Source organism: Chiloscyllium punctatum, chromosome 37 (assembly GCF_047496795.1).
Source record: "Chiloscyllium punctatum isolate Juve2018m chromosome 37, sChiPun1.3, whole genome shotgun sequence".
Taxonomy (NCBI): Eukaryota; Metazoa; Chordata; class Chondrichthyes; order Orectolobiformes; family Hemiscylliidae; genus Chiloscyllium; species Chiloscyllium punctatum.
Window position 1 is genome coordinate 13664566 of NC_092775.1, and position 27373 is coordinate 13691938.

A 27373-nucleotide genomic window follows, 5' to 3' on the forward strand; every position below is an offset into this window, starting at 1 on the left:
CCCCCAGTAAATAAACCCACCTCACCCCGCCACGTCCCCCAGTAAACAAACCCACCTCACCCCCCCGTTCCCTAGTAAACAAACCCAACTCACCCCTCCACGTCCCCCAGTAAACAAACTCACCTCACCCCTTCACGTCCCCCAGTAAACAAACCCACCTCACCCCCCCCACGTCTCCCAGTAAACAGACCGACCTCAACCCCCCCCCGTGTCTCCCAGTAAACAAACCCACCTCACCCCCCCGTCCCCCAGTAAACAGACCCACCTCACCCCCCCGTCTCCCAGTAAACAGACCCACCTCACCCCCCCGTCCCCCAGTAAACAGACCCACCTCACCCCCCCGTCCCCCAGTAAACAGACCCACCTCACCCCCCCGTCCCCCAGTAAACAGACCCACATCACCCCCCCGTCCCCCAGTAAACAGACCCACATCACCCCCCGTCCCCCAGTAAACAGACCCACATCACCCCCCGTCCCTCAGTAAACAGACCCACATCACCCCCCGTCCCCCAGTAAACAGACCCACATCACCCCCCGTCCCTCAGTAAACAGACCCACATCACCCCCCGTCCCTCAGTAAACAGACCCACATCACCCCCCCATCCCCCAGTAAACAGACCCACATCACCCCCCCATCCCCCAGTAAACAGACCCACATCACCCCCCCATCCCTCAGTAAACAGACCCACATCACCCCCCTGTCCCCCAGTAAACAGACCCACATCACCCCCCCATCCCCCAGTAAACAGACCCACATCACCCCCCCCCCCGTCCCCCAGTAAACAGACCCACCTCACCATCCGTCCCCCAGTAAATAGACCCACCTCACCCCCCCGTCCCCCAGTAAACAAACCCACCTCACCCCCCCCGTCCCCCAGTAAACAAATCCACCTCACACCCCCACGTCCCCCAGTAAACAAACTCACCTCACCCCTTCACGTACCCCAGTAAACAAACCGAAGTCATCCCCCGTCCCCCAGTAAACAAACCCACCTCACCCCCCCCCCGTCCCCCAGTAAACAGACCCACCTCACCCCCCCCGTCCCCCAGTAAACAGACCCACCTCACCATCCGTCCCCCAGTAAATAGACCCACCTCACCCCCCCGTCCCCCAGTAAACAAACCCACCTCACCACCCCCCCCCCGTGTCCCCCAGTAAAGAGACCTACCTCACCACCCCGTTCCCCAGTAAATAGACCCACCTCAACCCCCGTTCCCCAGTAAACAGACCCACCTCAACCCCCCCCCGTTCCCCAGTAAACAGACCCAACTCACCCCCCTCGTCCCCCAGTAAACAAATCCACCTCACCCCCCCCCGTGTCCCCCAGTAAACAAACCCACCTCACCCCGCCACGTCCCCCTGTAAATAAACCCACCTCACCCCGCCACGTCCCCCAGTAAACAAACCCACCTCACCTCCCCACGTCCCCAGTAAACAAACCCAAATCACCCCCCCCGTTCCCTAGTAAACAAACCCAACTCACCCCCCTACGTCCCCCAGTAAACAAACTCACCTCACCCCTTCACGTCCCCCAGTAAACAAACCCACCTCACACCCCCCACGTCTCCCAGTAAACAGACCTACCTCAACCCCCCTGTGTCTCCCAGTAAACAAACCCACCTCACCCCCCCGTCCCCCAGTAAACAGACCCACCTCACCCCCCCCCGTCCACCAGTAAACAGACCCACCTCACCCCCCCGTCCCCCAGTAAACAGACTCACCTCACCCCCCCGTCCCCCAGTAAACAGACTCACCTCACCCCCCCGTCCCCCAGTAAACAGACCCAACTCACCCCCCTCGTCCCCCAGTAAACAGACTCACCTCACCCCCCCGTCCACCAGTAAACAGACCCACCTCACCCCCCCGTCCCCCAGTAAACAGACTCACCTCACCCCCCCGTCCCCCAGTAAACAGACTCACCTCACCCCCCCGTCCCCCAGTAAACAGACTCACCTCACCCCCCCGTCCCCCAGTAAACAGACCCAACTCACCCCCCTCGTCCCCCAGTAAACAAATCCACCTCACCCCCCCCCCGTGTCCCCCAGTAAACAAACCCACCTCACCCCGCCACGTCCCCCAGTAAATAAACCCACCTCACCCCGCCACGTCCCCCAGTAAACAAACCCACCTCACCCCCCCGTTCCCTAGTAAACAAACCCAACTCACCCCTCCACGTCCCCCAGTAAACAAACCCACCTCACCCCCCCCACGTCTCCCAGTAAACAGACCGACCTCAACCCCCCCCCCGTGTCTCCCAGTAAACAGACCCACCTCACCCCCCCGTCCCCCAGTAAACAGACTCACCTCACCCCCCCGTCCCCCAGTAAACAGACCCACCTCACCCCCCCCGTCCCCCAGTAAACAGACCCACCTCACCCCCCCGTCCCCCAGTAAACAGACCCACATCACTCCCCCATCCCCCAGTAAACAGACCCACATCACCCCCCCGTCCCCCAGTAAACAGACCCACATCACCCCCCCGTCCCTCAGTAAACAGACCCACATCACCCCCCCATCCCCCAGTAAACAGACCCACATCACCCCCCCCGTCCTCAGTAAACAGACCCACCTCACCATCCGTCCCCCAGTAAATAGACCCACCTCACCCCCCCGTCCCCCAGTAAACAGACCCACCTCACCCCCCCGTCCCCCAGTAAACAGACTCACCTCACCCCCCCGTCCCCCAGTAAACAGACCCATCTCACCCCCCCGTCCCCCAGTAAACAGACCCACCTCACCCCCCCGTCCCCCAGTAAACAGACCCACATCACCCCCCCGTCCCTCAGTAAACAGACCCACATCACCCCCCCGTCCCTCAGTAAACAGACCCACATCACCCCCCTGTCCCCCAGTAAACAGACCCACATCACCCCCCCATCCCCCAGTAAACAGACCCACATCACCCCCCCCCGTCCTCAGTAAACAGACCCACCTCACCATCCGTCCCCCAGTAAATAGACCCACCTCACCCCCCCCCGTCCCCCAGTAAACAAACCCACCTCACACCCCCACGTCCCCCAGTAAACAAACTCACCTCACCCCTTCACGTACCCCAGTAAACAAACCGAAGTCACCCCCCGTCCCCCAGTAAACAAACCCACCTCACCCCCCCACGTCCCCCAGTAAACAGACCCACCTCACCCACCCGTCCCCCAGTAAACAGACCCACCTCACCCCCCCGTCCCCCAGTAAACAGACCCACCTCACCCTCCCGTCCCCCAGTAAACAGACCCACCTCACCCCCCCGTCCCCCAGTAAACAGACCCACCTCACCATCCGTCCCCCAGTAAATAGACCCACCTCACCCCCCCCGTCCCCCAGTAAACAAACCCACCTCACACCCCCCGTGTCCCCCAGTAAACAGACCCAACTCACCCCCCTCATCTCCTAGTAAACAAACCCACCTCACCCCCCCATTTCCCAATAAACAGACCCACCTCACCCCCCCGTCCCCCAGTAAACAAACCCACATCAGCCCCCAGCCCCCAGTAAACAAACCCACCTCACCCCTCCCCACGTCCCCAGTAAACAAACCCACCTCACCCCCCACGTCCCCCAGTAAACAAACCAACCTCACCCCCCCACGTCCCCCAGTAAATAAACCCACCTCACCCCCCCACGTCCCCCAGTAAACAAACCCACCTCACCCACCCACGTCTCCCGTAAACAAACCCACCTCACCCCCCCACGTCCCCCGTAAACAAACCCAACTCACACCCCCCCCGTTCCCCAGTAAACAAACCCAACTCACCCCCCCGTTCCCCAGTAAACAAACCCAACTCACCCCCCCCATCCCCAGTAAACAAACCCAACTCACCCCCCCCTACCCCAGCAAACAAACCCAACTCACCCCCCCCCCAGCAAACAAACCCAACTCACCCCCCCCATGTCCCCCAGTAAACAAACTCACCTCACCCCTCCACATCCCCAGTAAACAAACCCAAGTCACCCCCGTCCCCCAGTAAACAAACCCACCTCACCCTCCCACGTCTCCCAGTAAACAAACCCACATCAGCCCCCAGAAAACAAACTCACCTCACCCCTCCATGTCCCCCAGTAAACAAACCCAAGTCACCCCCCCACGTCTCCCAGTAAACAGACCGACCTCAACCCCCCCCCGTGCCTCCCAGTAAACAGACCCATATCACCCCCCGTCCCCCAGTAAACAGACCCACATCACCCCCCCCCTTCCCCCAGTAAACAGACCCACATCACCCCCCCCGTCCCCCAGTAAACAGACCCATATCACCCCCCCGTCCCCCAGTAAACAAACCCACCTCACCCTCCCCCCGTGTTCCCCAGTAAACAAACCCACCTCAACCCCCCGTCCCCCAGTAAACAAACCCACCTCACCCCCCCGTCCCCCAGTAAACAGACCCACCTCACCCCCCCGTCCCCCAGTAAACAGACCCACATCACCCTCCCCGTCCCCCAGTAAACAGACCCACATCACCCCCCGTCCCCAAGTAAACAGACCCACATCACCCCCCCCATCCCCCAGTAAACAAACCCACCTCACCCCCCCACGTCCCCCAGTAAACAGACCCACCTCACCCCCCCGTCCCCCAGTAAACAGACCCACCTCACCCCCCCCGTCCCCCAGTAAACAGACCCACCTCACCCCCCCGTCCCCCAGTAAACAGACCCAACTCACCCCCCTGTCCCCCAGTAAACAAACCCAACTCACCCCCCCCATCCCCAGTAAACAAACCCAACTCACCCCCCCCTTCCCAGCAAACAAACCCAACTCACCCCCCCCTTCCCCAGCAAACAAACCCAACTCACTACCCCCCATGTCCCCCAGTAAACAAACTCACCTCACCCCTCCACATCCCCCAGTAAACAAACCCACCTCACCCTCCCACGTCTCCCAGTAAACAAACCCACATCAGCCCCCAGAAAACAAACTCACCTCACCCCTCCATGTCCCCCAGTAAACAAACCCAAGTCACCCCCCCATGTCTCCCAGTAAACAGACCGACCTCAACCCCCCCCCCCGTGCTTCCCAGTAAACAGACCCATATCACCCCCCCGTCCCCCAGTAAACAAACCCACCTCACCCTCCCCCCGTGTTCCCCAGTAAACAAACCCACCTCAACCCCCCGTCCCCCAGTAAACAAACCCACCTCAACCCCCCGTCCCCCAGTAAACAGACCCACCTCACCCCCCCGTCCCCCAGTAAACAGACCCACATCACCCCCCCCGTCCCCCAGTAAACAGACCCACATCACCCTCCCGTCCCCCAGTAAACAGCCCCACATCACCCCCCACCCGTCCCCCAGTAAACAAACCCCCCTCACTGTCCCCCAGTAAACAAATCCTCCCCCGTTCCCCAGTAAACAGACCCACCTCACCCCCCCGTCCCCCAGTAAACAGACCCACCTCACCCCCCACCCGTCGCCCAGTAAACAGACCCACCTCACCCCCCCGTCCCCCAGTAAACAGCCCCACATCACCCCCCCCGTCCCCCAGTAAACAGACCCACATCACCCCCCGTCCCCAGTAAACAGACCCACCTCACACCCCGTCCCCCAGTAAACAAATCCTCCCCCGTTCCCCAGTAAACAGACCCACCTCACCCCCCCGTCCCCCAGTAAACAGACCCACATCACCCCCCCGTCCCCCAGTAAACAGACCCACATCACCCCCCCGTCCCCAGTAAACAGACCCACCTCACACCCCGTCCCCCAGTAAACAGACCCACCTCACCCTCCCCCCGTGTTCCCCAGTAAACAGACCCACCTCACCCCCCACCGTCGCCCAGTAAACAGACCCACCTCACCCCCCCCGTCCCCCAGTAAACAGCCCCACATCACCCCCCCGTCCCCCAGTAAACAGACCCACATCACCCCCCCGTCCCCCAGTAAACAGACCCACATCACCCCCCCGTCCCCAGTAAACAGACCCACCTCACACCCCGTCCCCCAGTAAACAGACCCACCTCACCCTCCCCCCGTGTTCCCCAGTAAACAGACCCACCTCACCCCCCACCGTCGCCCAGTAAACAGACCCACCTCACCCCCCCCGTCCCCCAGTAAACAGACCCACCTCACCCCCCCCCGTCCCCCAATAAACAGACCCACCTCACCCCCCCCGTCCCCCAATAAACAGACCCACCTCACCCCCCCCGTACCCCAGTAAACAGACCCACCTCACCCCCCCCGTCCCCCAGTAAACAGACCCACCTCACCCCCCCGTCCCCCAGTAAACAGACCCACCTCACCCCCCCCCGTCCCCCAGTAAACAGACCCACCTCACCCCCCCCGTCCCCCAGTAAACAGACCCACCTCACCCCCCCGTCCCCCAATAAACAGACCCACCTCACACCCCCACGTCCCCCAGTAAACAAACTCACCTCACCCCTTCACGTACCCCAGTAAACAAACCGAAGTCACCCCCCATCCCCCAGTAAACAAACCCACCTCACCCCCCCACGTCCCCCAGTAAACAGACCCACCTCACCCCCCGTCCCCCAGTAAACAGACCCACCTCACCCCCCCGTCCCCCAGTAAACAGACCCACCTCACCCCCCCGTCCCCCAGTAAACAGACCCACCTCACCCCCCTGTCCCCCAGTAAACAGACCCACCTCACCATCCGTCCCCCAGTAAATAGACCCACCTCACCCCCACCGTCCCTCAGTAAACAGACCCACCTCACCATCCGTCCCCCAGTAAACAGACCCACCTCACCATCCGTCCCCAGTAAATAGACCCACCTCACCCCCCCGTCTCCCAGTAAACAAACCCACCTCACACCCCCCGTGTCCCCCAGTAAACAGACCCAACTCACCCCCCTCGTCTCCTAGTAAACAAACCCACCTCACCCCCCCCATTTCCCAATAAACAGACCCACCTCACCCTCCCGTCCCCCAGTAAACAGACCCACCTCACCATCCGTCCCCCAGTAAATAGACCCACCTCACCCCCCCGTCTCCCAGTAAACAAACCCACCTCACACCCCCCGTGTCCCCCAGTAAACAGACCCACCTCACCCTCCCGTCCCCCAGTAAACAAACCCACATCAGCCCCCAGTAAACAAACCCACCTCACCCCTCCCCACGTCCCCAGTAAACAAACCCACCTCACCCCCCACGTCCCCCAGTAAACAAACCAACCTCACCCCCCCACGTCCCCCAGTAAATAAACCCACCTCACCCCCCCACGTCCCCCAGTAAACAAACCCACCTCACCCCCCCACGTCCCCCGTAAACAAACCCACCTCACCCCCCCACGTCCCCCGTAAACAAACCCAACTCACACCCCCCCGTTCCCCAGTAAACAAACCCAACTCACCCCCCCATCCCCAGTAAACAAACCCAACTCACCCCCCCCTTCCCAGCAAACAAACCCAACTCACCCCCCCTTCCCCAGCAAACAAACCCAACTCACCCCCCCATGTCCCCCAGTAAACAAACTCACCTCACCCCTCCACATCCCCCAGTAAACAAACCCAAGTCACCCCCCCCACGTCTCCCAGTAAACAGACCGACCTCAACCCCCCCCGTGCCTCCCAGTAAACAGACCCACCTCACCCCCCCGTCCCCCAGTAAACAGACCCATATCACCCCCCCGTCCCCCAGTAAACAGCCCCACATCACCCCCCCCATCCCCAGTAAACAGACCCACCTCACACCCCGTCCCCCAGTAAACAAACCCACCTCACCCTCCCCCCCGTGTTCCCCAGTAAACAGACCCACCTCACCCCCCACCGTCGCCCAGTAAACAGACCCACCTCACCCCCCCCGTCCCCCAGTAAACAGACCCACCTCACCCCCCCGTCCCCCAATAAACAGACCCACCTCACCCCCCCCCGTCCCCCAATAAACAGACCCACCTCACCCCCCCCGTACCCCAGTAAACAGACCCACCTCACCCCCCCCCGTCCCCCAGTAAACAGACCCACCTCACCCCCCCCGTCCCCCAGTAAACAGACCCACCTCACCCCCCCCCGTCCCCCAGTAAACAGACCCACCTCACCCCCCCGTCCCCCAATAAACAGACCCACCTCACCCCCCCGTCCCCCAATAAACAGACCCACCTCACCCCCCCGTCCCCCAATAAACAGACCCACCTCACCCCCCCCGTCCCCCAGTAAACAGACCCACCTCACCCCCCGTCCCCCAGTAAACAGACCCACCTCACCCACCCCCGTCCCCCAGTAAACAGACCCACCTCACCCCCGCCCGTTCCCCAGTAAACAGACCCACCTCACCCCCCCGTCTCCCAGTAAACAGACCCACCTCACCCCCCCGTCCCCCAGTAAACAGACCCACCTCAACTCCCCCGTCCCCCAGTAAACAAACCCACCCCCCCGTCCCCCAGTAAGCAAACCCACCTCACCTCCCCATTTCCCAGTAAACAAACCCACATCACCTCCCCCGTGTCCCCCAGTAAACAGACCCACATCACCCCCCCGACGTCTCCCAGTAAACAGACCGACCTCAACCCCCCCCACCGTGTCTCCCAGTAAACAAACCCACCTCAGCCCCCCCATCCCCCAGTAAACAAACCCACCTCAGCCCCCCCCATCCCCCAGTAAACAATCCCACCTCACCCCCCCGTCCCCTAGTAAACAGACCCACCTCACCCCCCATCCCTCAGTAAACAAACCCACCTCACCCCCCAGTAAACAAACCCATCTCACCCCCCCATTCCCCAGTAAACAGACTCACCTCACCCCCCCACGTCCCCCAGTAAACAAACCCACCTCACCACCAACCCCAAGTAAATACCCCCCTTCCCGGTACAAATGCACAATACAGTCGCAGAGTCCTACAACACAGAGACAGGCCCTTTGGCCCAAACTGGTCTGTGCTAACCACTAGCCCTCCAGTAAATGAACCACAACACCCCCTCCCCCCCTCAAGTATCTCACACCACACAGTCAAACCTTATTCTCCGAGACCCCACTCTCCCAAACCACAGTCTACCCAACCAGTAATCCCCTTCTCTCACCCCAACCCCCCACCTCACCCTCTCGCCACCTTGTTGAATTTCTCCCAATCCCCCCTCCTACTCCAATCCCACAGCCCTCTCTCCCACCCCTCTCCCACCCCTCTCCCACCCCTCTCCCACCCCTCTCCCACCCCTCACCCACCCCTCACCCACCCCTCACCCACCCCTCACCCACCCCTCACCCCCTTCTCCTCAAACCCCTACCCCCTCCTGCGTAAACATCTACAACACATTTGCTCTTTGCCCACACCCCTCTCCCTCCTCCCACCCCCAATTTCACACTCCTTCCTTCCCGCACCCTCTCCCTGTTGCCCCACCCCCACCCTATACCCCAAACCCACACCAGTGCTCCCTCACCACCCAGGCCCCTCCTCCCACACCCCACATTACCCCTCCATCACACAGAGCCCCTTGCTGCACGCAGACCCCTGTTATCTCCCTTCACATAGATCTTATAAGACATGACTGACCATTTTTTCCTTTTACCCTGCCCTGCCAAGTCCCCTAGTTAAAGGGGCTGTCACTTAACCTCGTTGTATATTGATCGGAAACTGCATCCCAAACAGGAGTCACTTGGCTGAAAGGCCATTCTTTCAACACATTAACCCCATTTTCCAGTCACCATGGGAATACCTTTACCCTGAGTGTTCATTCAACTCTCTCTCTCCTCCAGCTGGAGCTCCTTCTGTCAACTGCTTTTATTTAGTTCCCTTTTGAATGGTTTGTCGAAACTTGGTGGAAGGAAAGAAAGAAAAATTGCTTCCTCATCCCTTCCTCTTGTTCTTTTGCAAATCACTTTAAGTGTGTGAGCTGTTTACTGTCCAAACAGCTTCTCTTGTTTTAATCGTGATCTGTTTTTACTCAAGTAAATGTCCTAGCTTTCAGTCCTTAGCCTCAGATTCCCCACTCTCTCTTTCCATAACTGATATCATTCTGCTGAATCTCTGTCCCCTCAGCAAGGCCTTGACATTTCCTCGAGAATGTGAAATATCTGTATTTATCACAAATCTGTTTGTTTTTCTATGTGGAGGAGAACGTTTTCTCTTCCTGATTGCTTCAAAGAAGGAACTTGCTGATATTTAAAAGCAAGATACTTGCAGGGGAGAGAAACCAGTAGGATAGCAGGCAGTGGGTGATGGAGCCAATGGCCTCTTCCTTTATTTTAACATCATTTTTGCGTCACCAACGCTCCCTCCCCAAAAGAATAGAAATCCCTAATCTGTCAACACCAGCTTCCCTCGGTGACACTGGGTTAGAAATATCAGACTTTGATCAATTCTTAGATTGCATTCTGCTGTTTCTCACAGATTGTAGAGCAGAGGCAATCAAAGCCTCTCCCTCTGCATGAGGATATACTACTCAAGAGGGTTGGAGGCCCTCACTCAGCAGCGTAGGAGATTTGCTCCTGGTATATTTGCAGTTGGGAGTTGCCCTTTTTGAGGGTAACCTTGCATCCACTTCGGTTTGTTGGATCGAGGGTGGCGCATACCGGCTTCGCAGGAGGTGGTGCCTCGAGGGTTGGGTAGGCGAGGGTTGTTTGGACTCTAGATTAGAGTGGTGCTGGAAAAGCACAGCAGGTCAGGCAGCATCCGAGGAGCAAGAAAATCCTTGTTTGGAGGTTCGTGTGCTCTCCTCAACACCTCGCCATCGCCGCTGCACATTCCCAACGTGTGCTTGCTCCCTCCCTGGAAAACCCTCGCTTTTCTTGCTCGATCACAAGTCAGGCTTTCCTGCGAGTCAGTCAGCGGTGGGATTTGACTTCTTGAGGGAGAATTTGAGGACGTCCCTAAGAGGTTGTCCTGAGAGGTTCCTGAAATGACTGAGGTTTTGTTAATTAGTGCATGTATCTGGCACATCAGCATGTCCTGCCCAGTGAGGCTGGTTTGGAACAATTAGCCCATCAAGGAGTGGCTCAGTGGTTAGCACTGCTGCCTCACAGCACCAGGGACCCAGGTTCAATTCCAGCCTCGGGTGACTGTCTGTGTGGAGTTTGCACATTCTCCCTGTGTCTGTGTGGTTTTCACCCAGGTGCTCCGGTTTCCTCCCACTGTCCAAAGATGTGCAGGTTAGGTGATTTGGCCATGCTAAACTACCCATAGCATCGAGGGATGTGCAGATTAGAAGGTATTGAGAAGATTTGTAGTTCTGGATGTAGGTTTGCTCGCTGAGCTGGAAGGTTTGTTTTCATCATCAACAGGCCTCCGAATGAAGCACTGGTGGCATGGCCCACTTTCTATTTATGTGTTGAGGTTTCCTTGTGTTGATGTCATTTCCTGTGGTGACATCATTTCCAGTGGTGATGCAATTTCCTATTCTTTTTCTCAGGGGTGGTAAATGGGATCCAAGTCAATGTGTTTGTTGATAGAGTTCTGGTTGGAATGCCATGCTTCTAGGAATTCTCATGCGTGTCTCTGTTTGGCTTGTCCTAGGGTGGATGTGTTGTCCCAGTTGAAGTGGTGTCCTCCCTCATCTGTATGTAAAGATACTAGGGAGAGTGGGTCATGTCTTTTTGTGGCTAGTTGATGTTCATGTACCCTAGTGGCTAGTTTTCTGCCTGTTTGTCCAATGTAGTGTTTGATACAGTCCTTGCATGGTATTTTGTAAATGACATTAGTTTTGCTTGTTGTCTGTATAGGGTCTTTCAAGTTTATTAGCTGCTGTTTTAGTGTGTTGGTGGGTTTGTGGGCTACCATGATGCCAAGGGCTCTGAGTAGTCTGGCAGTCACTTCCGAGATGTCTTTGATGTTGGAGAGAGTGGTTAGGGTTTCTGGAGACGTTTTGTCTGATTGTTTGGGTTTGTTGCTGAGAAATCGGCAGACTGTGTTCATTGGGTACCCATTCATTTTGAATACACAGTATAGGTGATTTTCTTCTGCTCTGTGTAGTTCCTCTGTGCTGCAGTGTGTGTTGGTTCATTGAAATCATGTTCTGCTGCGGCTTTGTTTGTGGGTGTTGAGATGATTGCTTCTGGAGTTCAATATTTGGTCCATATGTGTTGTTTTCCTGTAGACGCTGGTTTGAAGTTGTCCATTGGTTGTTCGCTCTACTGTGACATCTAGGAATGGCAGTTTGTTGTTTTCCTCCTCTTTAGTGAATTTTATGCCAGGAAGGGTATTATTAATGGTCTTGAAGGTTTCCTCGAATTTGTTTCGTTTAGTGATGACAAAGGTGTCATCCACATAGCGGACCCAAAGTTTGGGTTGGATGGTTGGCAGAGCTGTTTGTTCAAGTCTCTGCATTGCAGCCTCTGCTAAGAACCCTGATGTCAGAGATCCTATGGGTGTTCCATTGGTTTGTCTATAAGTTTAGTTGTTGAAGGTGAAGTTAAATGTGTAGGTTAGATGAACTGCCTAGGTTCGTAAGCCATGTAAATACAGGGTTGCAGGGAGAGGTTGGGGAATGGGTGTAGGTGGGATGCTATTCGAAGGGTTGGTGTGGACTCGATGGGCTGAACAGTCTGTTGTCACGCTGTCGAGATTCTGTGAATGTGGGGAAGGGAATTGCTGCTGGATATTTTCTGTGGCAGCAGCCGTGGATGCTGGGTCTGTTTGAGTGATTTGAGGTTTCAGTTTGTCCAAATCTCTCGCACCTTGCCTAGTTCCAGTTGGGGGGCCTTGGGTAGTAATCCAACCACTTTCTCTTGAGTTGGCATGTCACCGTGACACGTATGTTTGGAGACCCTCTGTGGATTTGGAAGGGTTGAACTGTGTTGTGTAAGCACTTCCTTCCCGCTGGGCGGGAGTCCGTGCTGTTTGAACATGTGTTTAACCGGATGAACGTGGGAGAGCAGAGTGGCTAAGTCAGCTGCGGTTTTTACTCTCCGTGAATTCCTAATCTCTGCCGAGTAATTTCCTTCAGGGAGTGCAGCCAACCAGGGCAAAAATGAGTTGTTGTCAAAAAAGAATGTTCTCAGTCAGCAAAATTCCCCAAGATTCAAAAAAAAAACTGCAGGACAGAGGGAGGGACACCTCCACACTCCGTAGTGATGTGATGTGGAGCCAGAACCTCATTGAGTTTCTTCCCACCTCCACCCCACCCCCCCCCCCGCCCCCCCCCACCACCACCACCCCAACCAACACCCCAACCAACACCACCATCACCATGGCACAGGTGGGTATATTCTTGTTTACCAATGGGAGGGTAGGAGATTTCTCAGCAATATGCAAGAATGTAAAATGGAGGTTAAAATCAGATCAGCCTGAGCTTATTGTGTGGCAGAGCAGGCTCAAAGAGCCTGTGCTCATTCCATGTCGGTATGGTGGATACACTCGCTGGTGTAGGCAATGTACTGACTGCCCGGTGAATAATAACCCCCCTGGAAAAAATACCGGAGAAAGGAGCCAGCATACTATTGTATTGTAGCATTATATTGTAGGGGGGTAGTGGGTTTGGTTAGCACAGTTGGCGGGATGGCTGGTTTGCAGTGCAAGGTGATGCCAATATCATGGGTTCAATTCCCACACCTGCTGAGGTTACCATCAATGCATCTTTGTCACAGCCTCTCCCCTTGTCTGAGGTATGGTACCCTCCGGTTAAACCACCACCAGTCCTCTCTCTCTCTCTCTCTCTCTCTCTCTCTCTCTCTCTCTCTCGTCAGGTAGGATTTGCCGACTTTACCTTTATTTACAAGTTATCTGGAGATAAGGAGAGGCATTTGTGGCAGGTTGTAAGGAGAGTAGTTTTTTTGTTTGAAGTGAGCTGGCAGTAGTGTAGCACCTGGATGGGGTGATACTTCAGTATGGGGAAGGTGAGGCCTGCAGATGCTGGAGAGCAGAGTCAAAGAGTGTGGCGCTGGAAAAGCGCAGCTGGTCAGGCAGCACCCGAGGATCAGATTCCCTACAATGTGGGAACAGGCCCTTCGGCCCAACAAGTCCACACCGACCCTCCGAAGAGTAACCCACCCACACCTGTTTCCTTCTGACCAATGCACCAAAAACTATGGACAATTTAGCGTGGCCAATTCACCTGACTTGCACATCTCTGGACCGAGGAGCAGGAGAATCGAGTTGAAGAGCTTATGCTCAAAGCGTCGACTCTCCTGCTCCTAAGATGCTGCCTGACCAGCAGTGCTTTTCCAGCACCACACTCTTCAACTCTGATACTTCAGTACGTACAGTTGCTTAGCACCTTGTGTTAGTGCTTTGAGGCATTGGGCGTGATGAAGCAGGATAGTGGGACAAATTCAGTTTGGGATAATGGTCAGCATGGACTGGTTGGACCGAAGGATCTGTTTCCCAGCTGTGTGACTGTATGACAAAAAGAACTGAAGGTCATTCTTCAGTTTGTTTAATAAATGCCATCTGATCCTACTGTAGTGTCAGGTGTTTGTGGTTACTGTGTTCCCTGAGGGCATTCTGTTACCCAGTTGACTCTGGAATATGTAAAATTGCTTATTGCTTTGCCTTACCAAACAACAATGACTTGCATTTGTATAAGCTCTGTTTTAAAAGAAAACCTCAAGACACTTCACAGGAGCTCTTTGCACTTTGAGTTGGGTCACTTGCTAATATCTCCTTTCCTGTGTCAGAAAGGCGGGTATTAAAAGTCTCACTGGAGGCGAGGTGGAGATGTAGAGCGGAATGAAGTCCTTAATTTAGAGCCTGGACACCAAAGGCACTGGATGAAGCAAACAGGAGATCCACCAGGTCAGGATTGCGACTATGGGAGATTAGAGACAGGGAGGGGTTTGAGCAGGAGGCTGAGAATTTTAAAATGCATGAACTGGGAGGCGATGTCGGTCAGTGAGCGATGGAGTGAACAAGATGTGGTGTGAGATAGGATACGGGACAACAGAGTTAAGAATGATTCACATCGTGTACCATCTTCAGGGTGCACTGTGTCAACGAACTCAGCTTCCGTATCAGCGATCCCTCCCGGTGAACCGGACAACAGCAGAAGTCGCATGTCTTCCTAGTTCCCCTCCAAGCCACTCAATGCCGTGTTGTGGAACTTTATTGTGTTCCTTCACTGTCGCTGGGTCAGAATCCTGCAGCTCCCTCCCTTGGGGTGCTCTGAGGCTGCCTGTACCGTAGGGAGTGCAGCCGTTCAAGAAAGTGGCTCACCACCGTGTCTTCAAAGGAATGGGCAATAAATGATGGCCCTGCCAGTGCTGTCCACATCTCCAGATAGATGCAGGGAGGGTGTTCCCGATGGTGGGTGTGTCCGGAACCAGGGGTCACGCGCTGAGGATTCGGGGAGGACCATTTTGAACAGAGGGAAGGAGACCACAAAGAGTGGTGAGCCTGTGAGATTTATTACACTGGCAGTATTGATGCCCAAACATTGATTGTATTCAAGAGGTGGATAGATATAGCTCTTTGGGCAAATGGGATCAAAGGCTATGGGAGAAAGCAGGATGAGGTTATTGGACAATCAGCCATGGTGGTGATGAATGGCGGAGCAGGCCTTGAAGGGCCAAATGGCCTCCTCCTACTCTTCTATGTTTCTATGAACAAACAGAAAATGGATGAGCTCAAGTTCAGAGAGGGCAAGCAGCCGGGAGAGCAGTGGACTAGTCAGTTCTGAAGAAGGGTCACTGACCCTGAAACATTAACTCTGATCACTGTCCACAGACCTGCTGACATTTAGCAGCAATCTGTGTTTTTGTTTCAGATTTCCAGCATCTGCATTTCTTTTAGTATTTTTGGATCAGGGTGTTGATTCAACAGAAACCCTTAGGTTAGAGTGTTTGATGTAAGCACTGAATTTTGGTGGAGCATGTTGCTAGCGAGTCACTTGGCTTTACTCATTCACGCTGGAATATGCAATCAGGAACTGCGTTTCTTCATCCACTCAGCAGTTGGCATGAATGTTGGCCGCTCAGCGAATAGCCACTACATTCACTGGCTAACATGCTTCCAAAAGCTAATATTGGGTACCTAGGAGTTGAGTTTGCTTCCTTGATTGATAATATGCAAAGTGAAGCATACTGTTTTTCACTCAGAAGGAATGATTAGTGGGTGTGAGATTGTAATTCCAGAACAGTCAGCTCATCCATTGGATGGTAGAGCTGGGAAAGCAATCATTGAATGGTTGGCATCTGCTGGGGATTCACTCCTTTCCTGGTCTCCTCAGCGATGGAATTGAACCAGGATTACAGTTCAGGTATTTCGCTTGATTTTAATGTTTTGTCAGGGAGTTGGCAGTGCGCCCTGCCACGCAGTTTACCCAATGGTTCTCTATAAAGATTGTCCTGAGTGATGTGACTTTTGAAACCGTCACAACCAGTTTGGGAAGGGTTAAACTGTGTTGGCTTCAAAGATATTGACACTTGAGAGCTGGGCTTCCTCTCTGTCGTCAAGACAACTGCTCCCCCTCCCTGGATTGTTGCCCTCTGCCTCACTCTCCTAACTTACTGAAGCCCTCATCTGTCTTTGGTCCAGTTTTCAGCTCCCCATCTCCCCCTCAGTCTCCATGTCAAATTATGCCTGAATGTACCAGGTGAAGCACCTTGCAATGTCGTAGCACGTTGAAGGCGCTATGTAAATGGAACTCATGGTTAGTGAATGACATGTCCACTTTTAAGCCAAAGGTTGACTTTGTCTGGTTTTGGGTTTCTCAACCCAAGGGCAGTACAGTGGCTCAGTGGTTAGCACTGCTGCCTCACGGCGCCAGGGACCTGGGTTCAATTCCAGCCTCAGGCAGCTGTCTGTGTGGAGTTTGCACATTCTCCCCGTATCTGCGTGGGTTTCCTCCGGGTGCTTCGGTTTCCTCCCACAGTCCAAAGATGTGCAGGTTAGGTGAATTGGCCATGGGAATGCAGGGTTACAGGGATAGGGTAGTGGGGCAGGTCTGGGCGGGATGCTGTTTGGAGGAACGGTGTGGAGTCGGGCCAAATGGCCTGTTTGCGCACTGTCGGCTTCCAAGATCTTATGAACCCTGGGCCTATCCTGAACGTTTCAATGCTGAACGTGCATACATGCTGCGCAATAATATTCCTGGCATTGCTGCATATCTGATTGGAACTGTTTTGCATTTGACTGCCAGAGAGCTGCTCTATCCAATACCTGCGTCAGTAGGAACCCAGTCAGCTCCGTCTGAGGCTCACACGCTCTTGCACTTTGTTTTGCCGCGTTACAACATGAAAGTACACCATGGAGATAGTCCTCAGTCTGTGCTACTGTTTTATGTTCCATCTGATCCTTCACCTACTCACTTTATCTAAAACTATTAGCGTTTTCTATTCTTTTCACCTTCAGACACTTATCGAGTTCCCTGTCAAGTGTATAGAATTACTACAGGACAGAAGAAGGCCATTTGGCCCATTCTAACCATACTGGTGCTCTACATGTAAAACTTGCATCCACTGCTCTGTGCAGGAGCACTTTCTAACTGTTCTTTGTTTAAAGACTCTTTTGTAGCAATTCCTTAATCACTTTTATTCGTGACTGTCAGGTTCCCCACAACTGAGAAACACCTTCTCTGGTCTATCTTACTGATTTCCTTCTTAATTTAAAAGTCCATTATCATTCACTTCTCTGCTGTCTGTGGAGGAAGGAACCTCAGGTAATTTAGCCCCTTGTGGGAAGTTCCAGCCTCTCAGTTTTTAGTATCTTCTTTGCAATCATTATCATTTCCTTATTTGCAATCCACAGACCAGAACTGTGCATGGTGCCCCCAAATGTGGCGTAACTGTGTGGGATCCAAACTGGAGATTCCCCTCCAGTCAACTGTGATCCATAGAACCCCTACAGTGTTGAAGCAGGCCATTTGGCCCATTGAGCCCTCACCGACCCTCCCACCCTGTCTCGCAAACTCTGCACAGACAGTACTCCAAGGCTGGAATCGAACCTGGGTTTGTAGCACTGTGAGGCAGCCGTGCTGAGCCACTGTGACCCCCTCCCCCAAATAGTGGATAGATCAAATTTCAGTGAGGGTTTCAGATTGCTGTTTTGCCTGGAGAAAGGAAGGTCACAAGGTGATTTGATGGATGTGCTCAAAACCATAGTAGATGAAGACAGAATAAATGGGGGAGGTGGGGGGAGGGGGTGGAGGGTGTATTGGTCCTGATTGATCGAAAGATCGAGAGCAAGGGGCAACAGATTTAGGGTAATCGGCAATGGTGCCACATGGAAAAATGTTTTCTTGCAGTGAGTGGTCAGGAATGCACTGCCGGAGAGTGTGGTGGAAGTAGATTAATTCAAGAGAGAATTGGGTTATTATCTGAAAAGGAAGCGGTGTGCAACATTACAGAGAGAAGGCAGGAGAGTGGCACAGTCTGAATCACTCCTTCAGAGAGCCAGCATGGGCACGATGGGCTGAATCTCCTCCTGTTCTGTAACAGTCTGTGTGCTAGGAAGAGAGGAGGTTAGCTGAAGGATTTGAGATCAGAGCGAGCTATTTTTAGGCTGGAGTGGTTGGCGACAGATCAGTGCGGAAAACAATTTTTTGATCGAGTAGCATTTTATTTCACTGCGTGTCTTCATCAGAAGCCTCCCTTCATCGTGTGAACTGTCGGCAGGGCCAGCATTACTGCCCTTTTCTGTGTTTTGGAGATTCGTTTCCAGCCATGTAACTGATAAATGGTACTGTTGTATTGGTAGGAAGCAAGTAACAAACTGCCCATGGTTTTTCAGCCTCGAGGGTGATTCCTTGGTGAACCGATTGCCTGTGACCTTTATTGAAACGTACATCACAGGGGAGATGCAGAGAGGTTGTCTCCCCTTGTGGGAGAGTCTGGGGACCAGTGGGCAGGGTCTTAGAACAAGGGGGCTGGCCATTTAAGACAGAAATGAGGAAATTCTTCTAATCTGTGGGTAACGATTCTGTGGAATCTTTCACCGATGGCTGGCTCATTTAGCATATTCAAGGTGGAGGTTGATGGATTTTCAATCTGTAAGGATTATGCAGAAAATGGAGGTGAGGGTTATCAGCTCAGCATAGTATCATTGAATGATGGAGCTGACTCGATGGGCTGAATGGCCTACTTCTGTTGCCATGTTTCCTGGTCTGACGGCTTATGTTGCGATTGGGATTAATTTCACAGCGTAGTTTGTACTAACCCCCTCCAATCTCTCTCTGTTCTGTAGGAGCGATTTATTTTTATTCATTCACAGCATGTGGGTATCACTCTCTGGGCCTGTATTTTATTGCCCTGTCCCTAGTTGTTCTTGAGATGGGGTTGGTGGTGAGCTGCCTTCTTGAACAGCTGCAATCTGAGGGTTGGAGGGTTTGAGCTATAGGCAGAGGCTGAATAAGCTGGGGCTGTTTTCCCTGGAGTGTCGCAGGCTGAGGAGTGACCTTATAGAGGTTTATACAATCATGAGGGGCATGGATAGGGTAAATAGACAAGGTCTTTTCCCTGAGGTGGGGGAATCCAGAACTCGAGGGGAAAGATATAAAAGGGACCTCAGGGGCAACTTTTCACTCCGAGGGTGGTGCGTGTATGGAATGACCTGCCAGAGGAAGTGGTGGAGGCTGGTACAATTACAGCATTTTAAAAGGCATCTGGATGGGTAAATGAATAGGAAGGGTTTAGAGGGATATGGGCCAAGTGCTGGCAAATGGGATTAGACCAGGTTAGGATATGTGGTCGTCCTGGACAAGTTGGATCGAAGGGTCTGTTTCCGTGCTGTACATCTCCATGACTCTATGTGCTGTTGTTAGACCTGCAGTGCGGTTAGGGAAGGAGTTCAGGATTTTGACCCAGTGACATTTTCCGGGTCCAGTTGGCGAGTAGCTGAGAAAGGAATATGAAGATGATGGTGTTTTCCTTGTATCTGGTAGTAGTGGCTGTGGGTTTGAAAGGTACTGTTTAAGTAGCCTCTTTTATTTGGAAGCCTTGCTGTAGTTTCATTTATGAGCTTACCTTGTAGAGCTCTTGGATAATGATGATGTGTTCACAGTGTGAATGTTGGGTGAATAATTTAAAATAAAGACAGAGAATCTGGAGAAACTCAACAGGTCTAGCAGCATTTGTGGGAAGAGAAACATTTCAAATATGAATCTTCAGAACCTGTAGATAATTTACCTGTTTAGCGCCCTACTTAAATAGACTCATCTGAGGGAATAGACTGCTGTAAAAATGATCTGTTTGCCTGGAGGGGGCAATGGTGTCACAGTGATAATATTACTGTACTAACAACCCAGCGAATTACTAACTAATGGCAGCTGGTGGGATTCCAGTTCACTGACTAAGTCTGAAATGAACATTCCTTTCGATATTGGTGACTGTGAAACTATAACCAACTGTTATAAAAGTCCATACGGAGATGGTTTTGTGGTGCAGTGATAGTATTGGTAACTCTGGGCCAGAAGATCTGGGTTCAAGGTGTTTTGTAATGTGTCCCAGCAGGTGATTTGAAATAACTAAAATTCTCTCTGTCTGTTTTGTTAATGCACTTAAGAGAAGGAAGTCTGCCATCCTTACCCTGTCTGACCTACATGTGACTCCAGACCCACATCACTGTGGTTGACTGTTAACTGCCCTCTGGGCAATTAGGGACGGGCACCACAGGCAGGCCTCCTCAATGCTGCACACATTCCATGTTAGAATAAAGACAACAATGTCCCATACCATTAGGCTCATGCCAGATGTCCAACTTCCTGATTGACAGAACGATGTCGATAGTTCAATCATACATACCTGTGAGACTTTCCCCATTCTGCACTCTGACCATTGGCTGGAGGGAGGTGCTGCGTCAGGCCTGAGGGGAGTTGACTTTGTTCTGCTGTGCGTTTGCTAGTGATCAAGTCCCCAGAAGGTGCCAGAGAGCCCTCACTCTGACCCTGAGTTAGTTGGAATAGGTTTCTGTGCGTAAGTATTAAACAAAAATGAGTCAGAAACCTCCCAAATCTTGTACTTTAAGGGACTTTTTTAGAGAGAGACACACGCATACATATATATGAATTTCAAATTTCCCAGGAATTCCCTTTGGATTCAGCTGTGTAACTCCAGCTTGGCATGACTCTACCGATCACAAATGATGAGATAAGATCATAGATTACAGTCTGTTCTGATACAACGCGGTAGCTCAGTTCCTGTGCATTCCCACCTTATAAGAAATTTGCTTAACAGCAGCACCATTTATACCAGCAGGATCGTGGAAATTCCAAAGCATCTTGACAGCCACATGTTTCTCAATCAGCGGTCGAACTGTTGCGGTGTAGGATTTGTGCACAAAGGATTTGTGATAAAGCAGGTCATTTGTTTTAGTGAGTTTGGCTGTGGATCAGTATAGGGTAGGACACGCTGGAGAGTGCCTTTACTCTTATAGAGTCATACAGCATGGAAACAGCCCCTTTGGTTCAACCACACTGACCATGTTCCCAGTTCAGCTAGTCCCACCTGCCTGCGTTTGGCCCCTACCCCTCCAAATCTTGCAATGAAGGCAAGCGTGCTAAACTTCTTCTTAATCACCCTGTCTACATGTGATGCAAATTTCCAAGAATTACATCCCTGAACCACTAGGTGCCTGTTCTACAACATTACCCAGGGCTCTACAAATAACTGGATAAATCCTGCCCTTGTTTGTTTTACCAAAATGCAATACCTCGCATTTATCCAAATTAAACTCCATCTGCCACTCTTCAGCCCAATGACCCAATTGATCAAGATCTTGTTGTAATCTTAGGGAACCCTCTTTACTGTCCACGATACCACCAATTTTGGTGTCGTCTGCAAACCTAATAATGGTGCCTCCATATTTTCGTTCAAATTGTTTAGGTAAATAGTTCCATGGGATCTTTTCCATCCATTGGAAAGGACAGAGGGGGCCTCGATTTAACCCGTCTCATTTGACAATCTGTACCCACAACAGTACAGCATTCCTTCAGTGTTGCACTGGGGGTGACAGTGCTTAAGTCTTCAGAGTGCAGCCCGAGTCCCTGACCTTCTGAGGCAAGAGTGCTACCCATTGAGTCACAATTTACCCTGTCTAGATGTTCCCATCTCTCATCAGCTAAACCTGCCACCCTATTCTGTTCCTCTTCTTGCTTCTAATCCAGCTTACCTTGAAATATTCACTACCTGTGATTTGTCTGCTGGTGCCCTCTGTCCTCCTGGGATACTGCAACTGATGCATATTGGTGTCCCTGCTGGGAATGTATTTAATACACTCGTTCATCCATTTTACACAGAGACTGAAGTGTGTTGAAGATGTCCAGGAAACCTCCGAGCAGGCGTGGTATTACTTTTGAGGTGGGCGCAAGGCTTGAAGCACGTGATAGACTGAAGAAATGGTAAGTGCTGCATTGGATGGCGCCTGTTTGTTTAATGGTCTGCGTTCGGAGGGGGGGAAGCTGGCTGCTTGGTCCATCGTGCTCCTGCTGGAGTTTTCCCTTTCCCTAATTTGTTTTTGCAAATATTGAGAATTGAAGTTGGCAGGCCACAGACCTGGGATTGTGGGAAACAAAGACAGTAGGGCTGAGGTGCTGGGAATGCAGCAGCGGTGGAGCTACATCTATGGAGGGTCCACAGGGGAATTCCCAAGATTCGTGAACATCTTGAGTGAAGAAATGTTTCCTCCCCTTTGTCCTAAATGTTTGCACCCTCATCCTGAGACTGTGATTTTTTTTTGTTGTATGTTCTCCTGTAGAAACTGTTCTGACGAAGGGTCACTGGACCCAAAACGTTAACTGTGATTTCTCTCCACTGAAGCTGCCAGATCTGCTGAGCTTCTCCAGCAGTTTCTGTTTATGTAGCAACAGGAACATCCCTGGTTCCATCCTGTAGTCTTGCCCTGAGCGGCAGCCAAACAGGAATGGAAAAAGAAGCGTGTGGGGACGAGAAATTGGTCACAATTCCTGTCCTGGGGCCCATGGATTTTCCAACTGAGCGGGGTTTCTATTTGCTGCTGAACCAGTTCAACAGGAAGTAACTTTTATCCCCTTGCTGGAGCAATCATTGACCAAGTGGAAGTGGATTTAACATAAGGGAGAGAAGGTTCAGAGGGGATGTGAGGAAGTGCTGTTTGACCCAGAGAGTGGTTAGAATCAGGAACTTGCGGCCTGGAAGACTGGTAGGGGCTGAAACCCTCAGAACATTTAAGAGGTACAGCGGAGTTTTGTTTAAAACTGGCACGTGGGACCAGGAGTGTGCTGGTTGATCAAATAATCCAGTTGATCAAGAGGTTGCATAATCAATGTGAAAACACACACTCAGTAATAGAAATGTAATGCGGGGGTATACACAAAACTGTTATACTTTATTTACAGCATGAATCACTTCCACAATAATGCAATTTTTCCTTAAATAAAACTTAGTGGCAGAGACTTAGCATTCACACCCTGAATGATTACTCGGGCATCGCGATTAACAAATAAATATTTGAGGTATATAATGCTTGCCGGTTTATGGAGAGTGTCAGTTCTTAAAGTGCTGGTTGAAGTAATGGTTGTTGTATTGAGGTGTACACTTGTGATGTCAATGCATGCAATGGGTCAAGTGAAAAAAGGGGTTTGGTATCCTTTCCTTTATTGATCAGAGTATTGAGTACAGGAGTTGGGAGGTCATGTTGCAGCTGTACAGGACATTGGTTAGGCCACTGTTGGAATATTGCGTGCAATTCTGGTCTCCTTCCTATCGGAAAGACGTTGTGAAACTTGAAAGAGTTCAGAAAAGATTTACAAGGATGTTTCCAGGGTTGGAGGATTTGAGCTATAGAGAGAGGTTGAACAGGCTGGGACTGTTTTCCCTGCAGCGTCGAAGGCTGAGGGGTGACCTTATAGAGGTTTACAAAATTATGAGGGGCATGGATAGAATAAATAGGCAAAGTATTTTCCCTGCAGTCGGGGAGTCCAGAACGAGAGGGCTTGGGTTTAGGGTGAGAGGGGAAAGATATAAAAGAGACCTAAAGGGCAGCTTTCTCACACAGAGGGTGGTACGTGTATGGAATGAGCTGTCAGAGGATATGGTGGAGGCTGGTACAATTGCAACATTTAAGAGGCATTTGGATGGGTATATGAATAGGAAGGGTTTGGAGGGATATGGGCAGGGTGCTGGCAGGTGGGATTAGATTGGGTTGGGATATCTGGTCGACATGGACAGGTTGGACCAAAGGGTCTGTTTCTATGCTGTACATCTTTATGACTCTTAACTGGTAGAAAATGGGATTAGAATCGTTAGGTGTCTGTTTTTGACTGGTGTGGTTTTTAAAAAAAATTTTTGTATTGAAAAAATGTTTCTTTACAAAATTATAAAATTAAAAAATATGAAAATATAACATTACAACAATAAAAACAACAACAATAAACCAACTACTTTAGTACTCTACAGAATATCTCGCAACTACACTCATTGTACATCAATTAATCAATCAATAAATAAATAACGCTGCTCAGCGTAACAAGACCTCTGCTTTCAACCTTCAAGAGCACCAAATATTAAACCCATGTTTGCTCGAAATTCTTCCTCTCAGGACATCAGGCTTATTAAACCAAACTAGGCGAAAGTGAGAACTGCAGATGCTAGAGATCAGAGTAGAGAATGTGGTGCTGAAAAAGCACAGCAGGTCAGGCAGCATCCGAACAGCAGGAGAATCGATGTTTCGGGCTAAATTCCTTCATCAGGAAAGAGGCTGGGAGACCTGGAGGTGTAGAGAGAAATGGGAAGGGTTTGAGCTGGGGGTGAGGTAGCTGAGGGTGTAAGTGTTGGATGGAGGTGAGGGTAAAGGTGATAGGTCGAAGGGGAGGGTGGAGTGGATAGGTGGGAAGGAAGATGGAGAGGTGAGACAGGTTGTGAGGGCGGTGCTGAACTGGAAGGTTGGAACTGGGATAAGGTGGGGGGGAGGGGAAATGAGGAAGCTGGTGAATAATACTGTAGGGGTCCTTTGCAGTTCTGAGAGAGTGTGGCCCTCAGTTGAGGCAGGGCTGACTGTAGAGAGGTTAGGAGGTGGAGCACGGCTGTGAGTGTGGATCGGAGGATCCAGAAGGAGAACAGTTGCTGGAGGTTTTGAATTTGTAATCTCTACTAGTTGCATTGTTCAGATCCAAATTGTGCTGGTCTGAATATAGTTCCGAGTCCATGTGGGATCCATTGGTTCGGAGGGAGGCACTGAGGAAGGAGATGTGGCTGTGGTAGACAGTCTGCTTCAGGACGTGGCTGAAGAGCTTCAGGGCAGAGGGGGATGCAGTGAGAGAGAGAGAGAAACTCACTGAGATCCTTGTAGAGAGAGGAGGAGAACTTCTTCAAAGGTAGGCATCCTTGGACGAGGATTTGCGGTGAGGTTAACATCAAATAGGAGAAAGTGAGGGCTGCAGATGCTGTCGATCAGAGTCAAGAGGGTGGTGGTGGAAAAGCACATCAGGTCAGGCAGCATCCAGGGAGCAGGAACGTCGACGTTTCAGGCAAAGGCCCTTCATCAGAAATGAGGCTGGGAGCCTCGGGGGTGGAGAGATAAATGGGAGGGGGGGGGTGGGGCTGGGGGGAAGGTAGCTGAGAGTGCAGTAGGTGGATGGAGGTGGGGGTAAAGGTGATAGGTCAGAGAGGAGGGTGGATTTGATAAGTGGGAAGGAAGATTGACAGGTCATGAGGGTGGTGCTGAACTGGAAGTTTAAAATAGCGGACAGATCTCCTTCGGAATAATTCAAAAATGGCTGCCGTGTCTTCTAAAACTTTTCTGGCGCACTGTATTTGTAAGAAAGTCCAAAGGAATATGTTCCATAATTAACTTATGCCACCCTGACAGACCCAGGGAGTTCTCAGGCACCCAATACATCAGAATGTTCTTCCTAGCACACAAAGTAAGGATGCTAAAAAGCTTTCTCTCGTGCACATCTAAAGGAGATAAATTTGGTAAACCCAGGAGCAAAGAACCTGGGTTCACCTTGACTTTGGTCCCCAAGACCCCCTCTATAACTCCTGCCACAGTGCTCCAGTGCATACAGAGTATGTGATAGGGCCTTGAACAATGAGTGAGGGACCTGTATTTATTTTACATTTGGGGCACATTGAAGATGCACCCTGCTTAAACTTTGCAAGACAATCTGGGGCCAGATGAACCCTATGAACACTCTTTTTAACTGCATAGCATGAGTCCTATTACATATTGAAATCTTCCTCGCATGCTGACAAATGTCCTGCCAGGTTTCTGGAGTGATCTCCACCCCTAACTCTTCCAGACCTCCTGTAATCGCTTGATGTCACCTGAGGAACCTCCCCCCAACAAATGATTGAGTGTACTCACTGAAAGAGTGCTCTACGCCTGAAGCACCCTCTTTTCCGTGTCAGATCTGTAACTCACAGTCAGAAGTGTAGTCTCTTTTTGGATAAAATCTCTGATCTGTAAAAAATGGAAGAGGTCCATGCTCGATAATCCATATTTACGGGTTATTTGATCTGCGCACCGCAACACGGTAGGCTCTGTCAACCTTCACCTGGTCCACCTCTGCATCCCAGCCAAGAAATTGTGGCAACCAGTCTTCAAAAAAACCTGCTGGCTGCCCACCTTCTTCTCCCTCCAGCAAGCCAATGACCCGGACATTGTTCCTCCTACCTCAATTTTCCAGGTCATCACCTTGCTCAGTCAGGGCCCAAAGCTGTTTGTCAAGGTCATGGATCTGCCCCCCCCCCCGGGGACTTGACCTCTGTCTCCAACAATACGGTCCATCGCTCAACCTCTTCAACTCGCTTCTTGAGCCCTTCCAACTCCTCTTTGTGCTTCTGCAGCATGGCTGAGATGGGCTACAGTTGATTACGAGTCTCCTCCCTCATCTCTTGGATCAGTCGTCGGATTGCTCCAAATTTCTCCATGATGTTCTGCTGTGCAGGCATTTCTTTCAGAGCTGCCCCGGAAGGTTCAGCTGCTTCCCCAGTTAGAGTCTCAGGCCCGCCCGATGTTTTCGAGTGTACCAAGTCTTGGCCGTTAGCTTCCCCTTAGCCATTCTTCGTGTGCTCGAGAAAGGATTTAACAAAAATTTTTTTCAATAAAATCAAAGGCGGGGGGTGAAAAAATATTACTACCTTGGGTTGGGATTCAGAGCTCAGCAAGGCTGATCTATTCAGATTGCTGCCATCTTGAATCCCTGACAGGTGAGGGTTTGATGGGCTGAAGGGTCTTTATCAGGGCTGACACTTTGGTTCTGGTTAAAGGTTCAACTGTAAACCTTGTAACTCATGGCTGATCTGATTGTGGCCACTGCCCTGTCTGTCCCTCAAACCTGGTCAGTCAAACATCTGTCAGAGTATATTCAAGGCTGAAGTAATGACCACTGATCACTGTGGGAGAAAATCCTAAACACTAGCAATCCTTTGGGAGAAGGCATTGCTCCTCATCTATGTCTTAAATGGAAGCTTCTTCATCTTTAAGCTACAGCCCCTACTTCTGACCTTTGTCATGAGAGGGAGTGGATGTATGTCTGCTCACTGAGCTGAGAAGTTCATTTTCAGGCGTTTCGTCACCATAGACAATAGATGACAGACAATAGGTGCAGGAGTAGGCCATTCTGCCCTTCGAGCCAGCACCACCATTCATTATGAT

General features: G+C 51.7%; 1 protein-coding gene across 1 annotated transcript in view; it reads left to right on the forward strand.

Moving 5' to 3' along the window:
* LOC140462879 (PHD finger protein 20-like) overlaps window positions 1–27373 on the forward strand; it is a 93432-nt gene that overhangs the window by 3134 nt on the left and 62925 nt on the right. The window contains exon 2 of the mRNA XM_072556297.1: window positions 22035–22136. Coding sequence (XP_072412398.1) covers window positions 22054–22136 — 83 coding nt within the window. The 5' untranslated portion in view covers window positions 22035–22053. The remainder of the gene's footprint in view (window positions 1–22034; window positions 22137–27373) is intronic.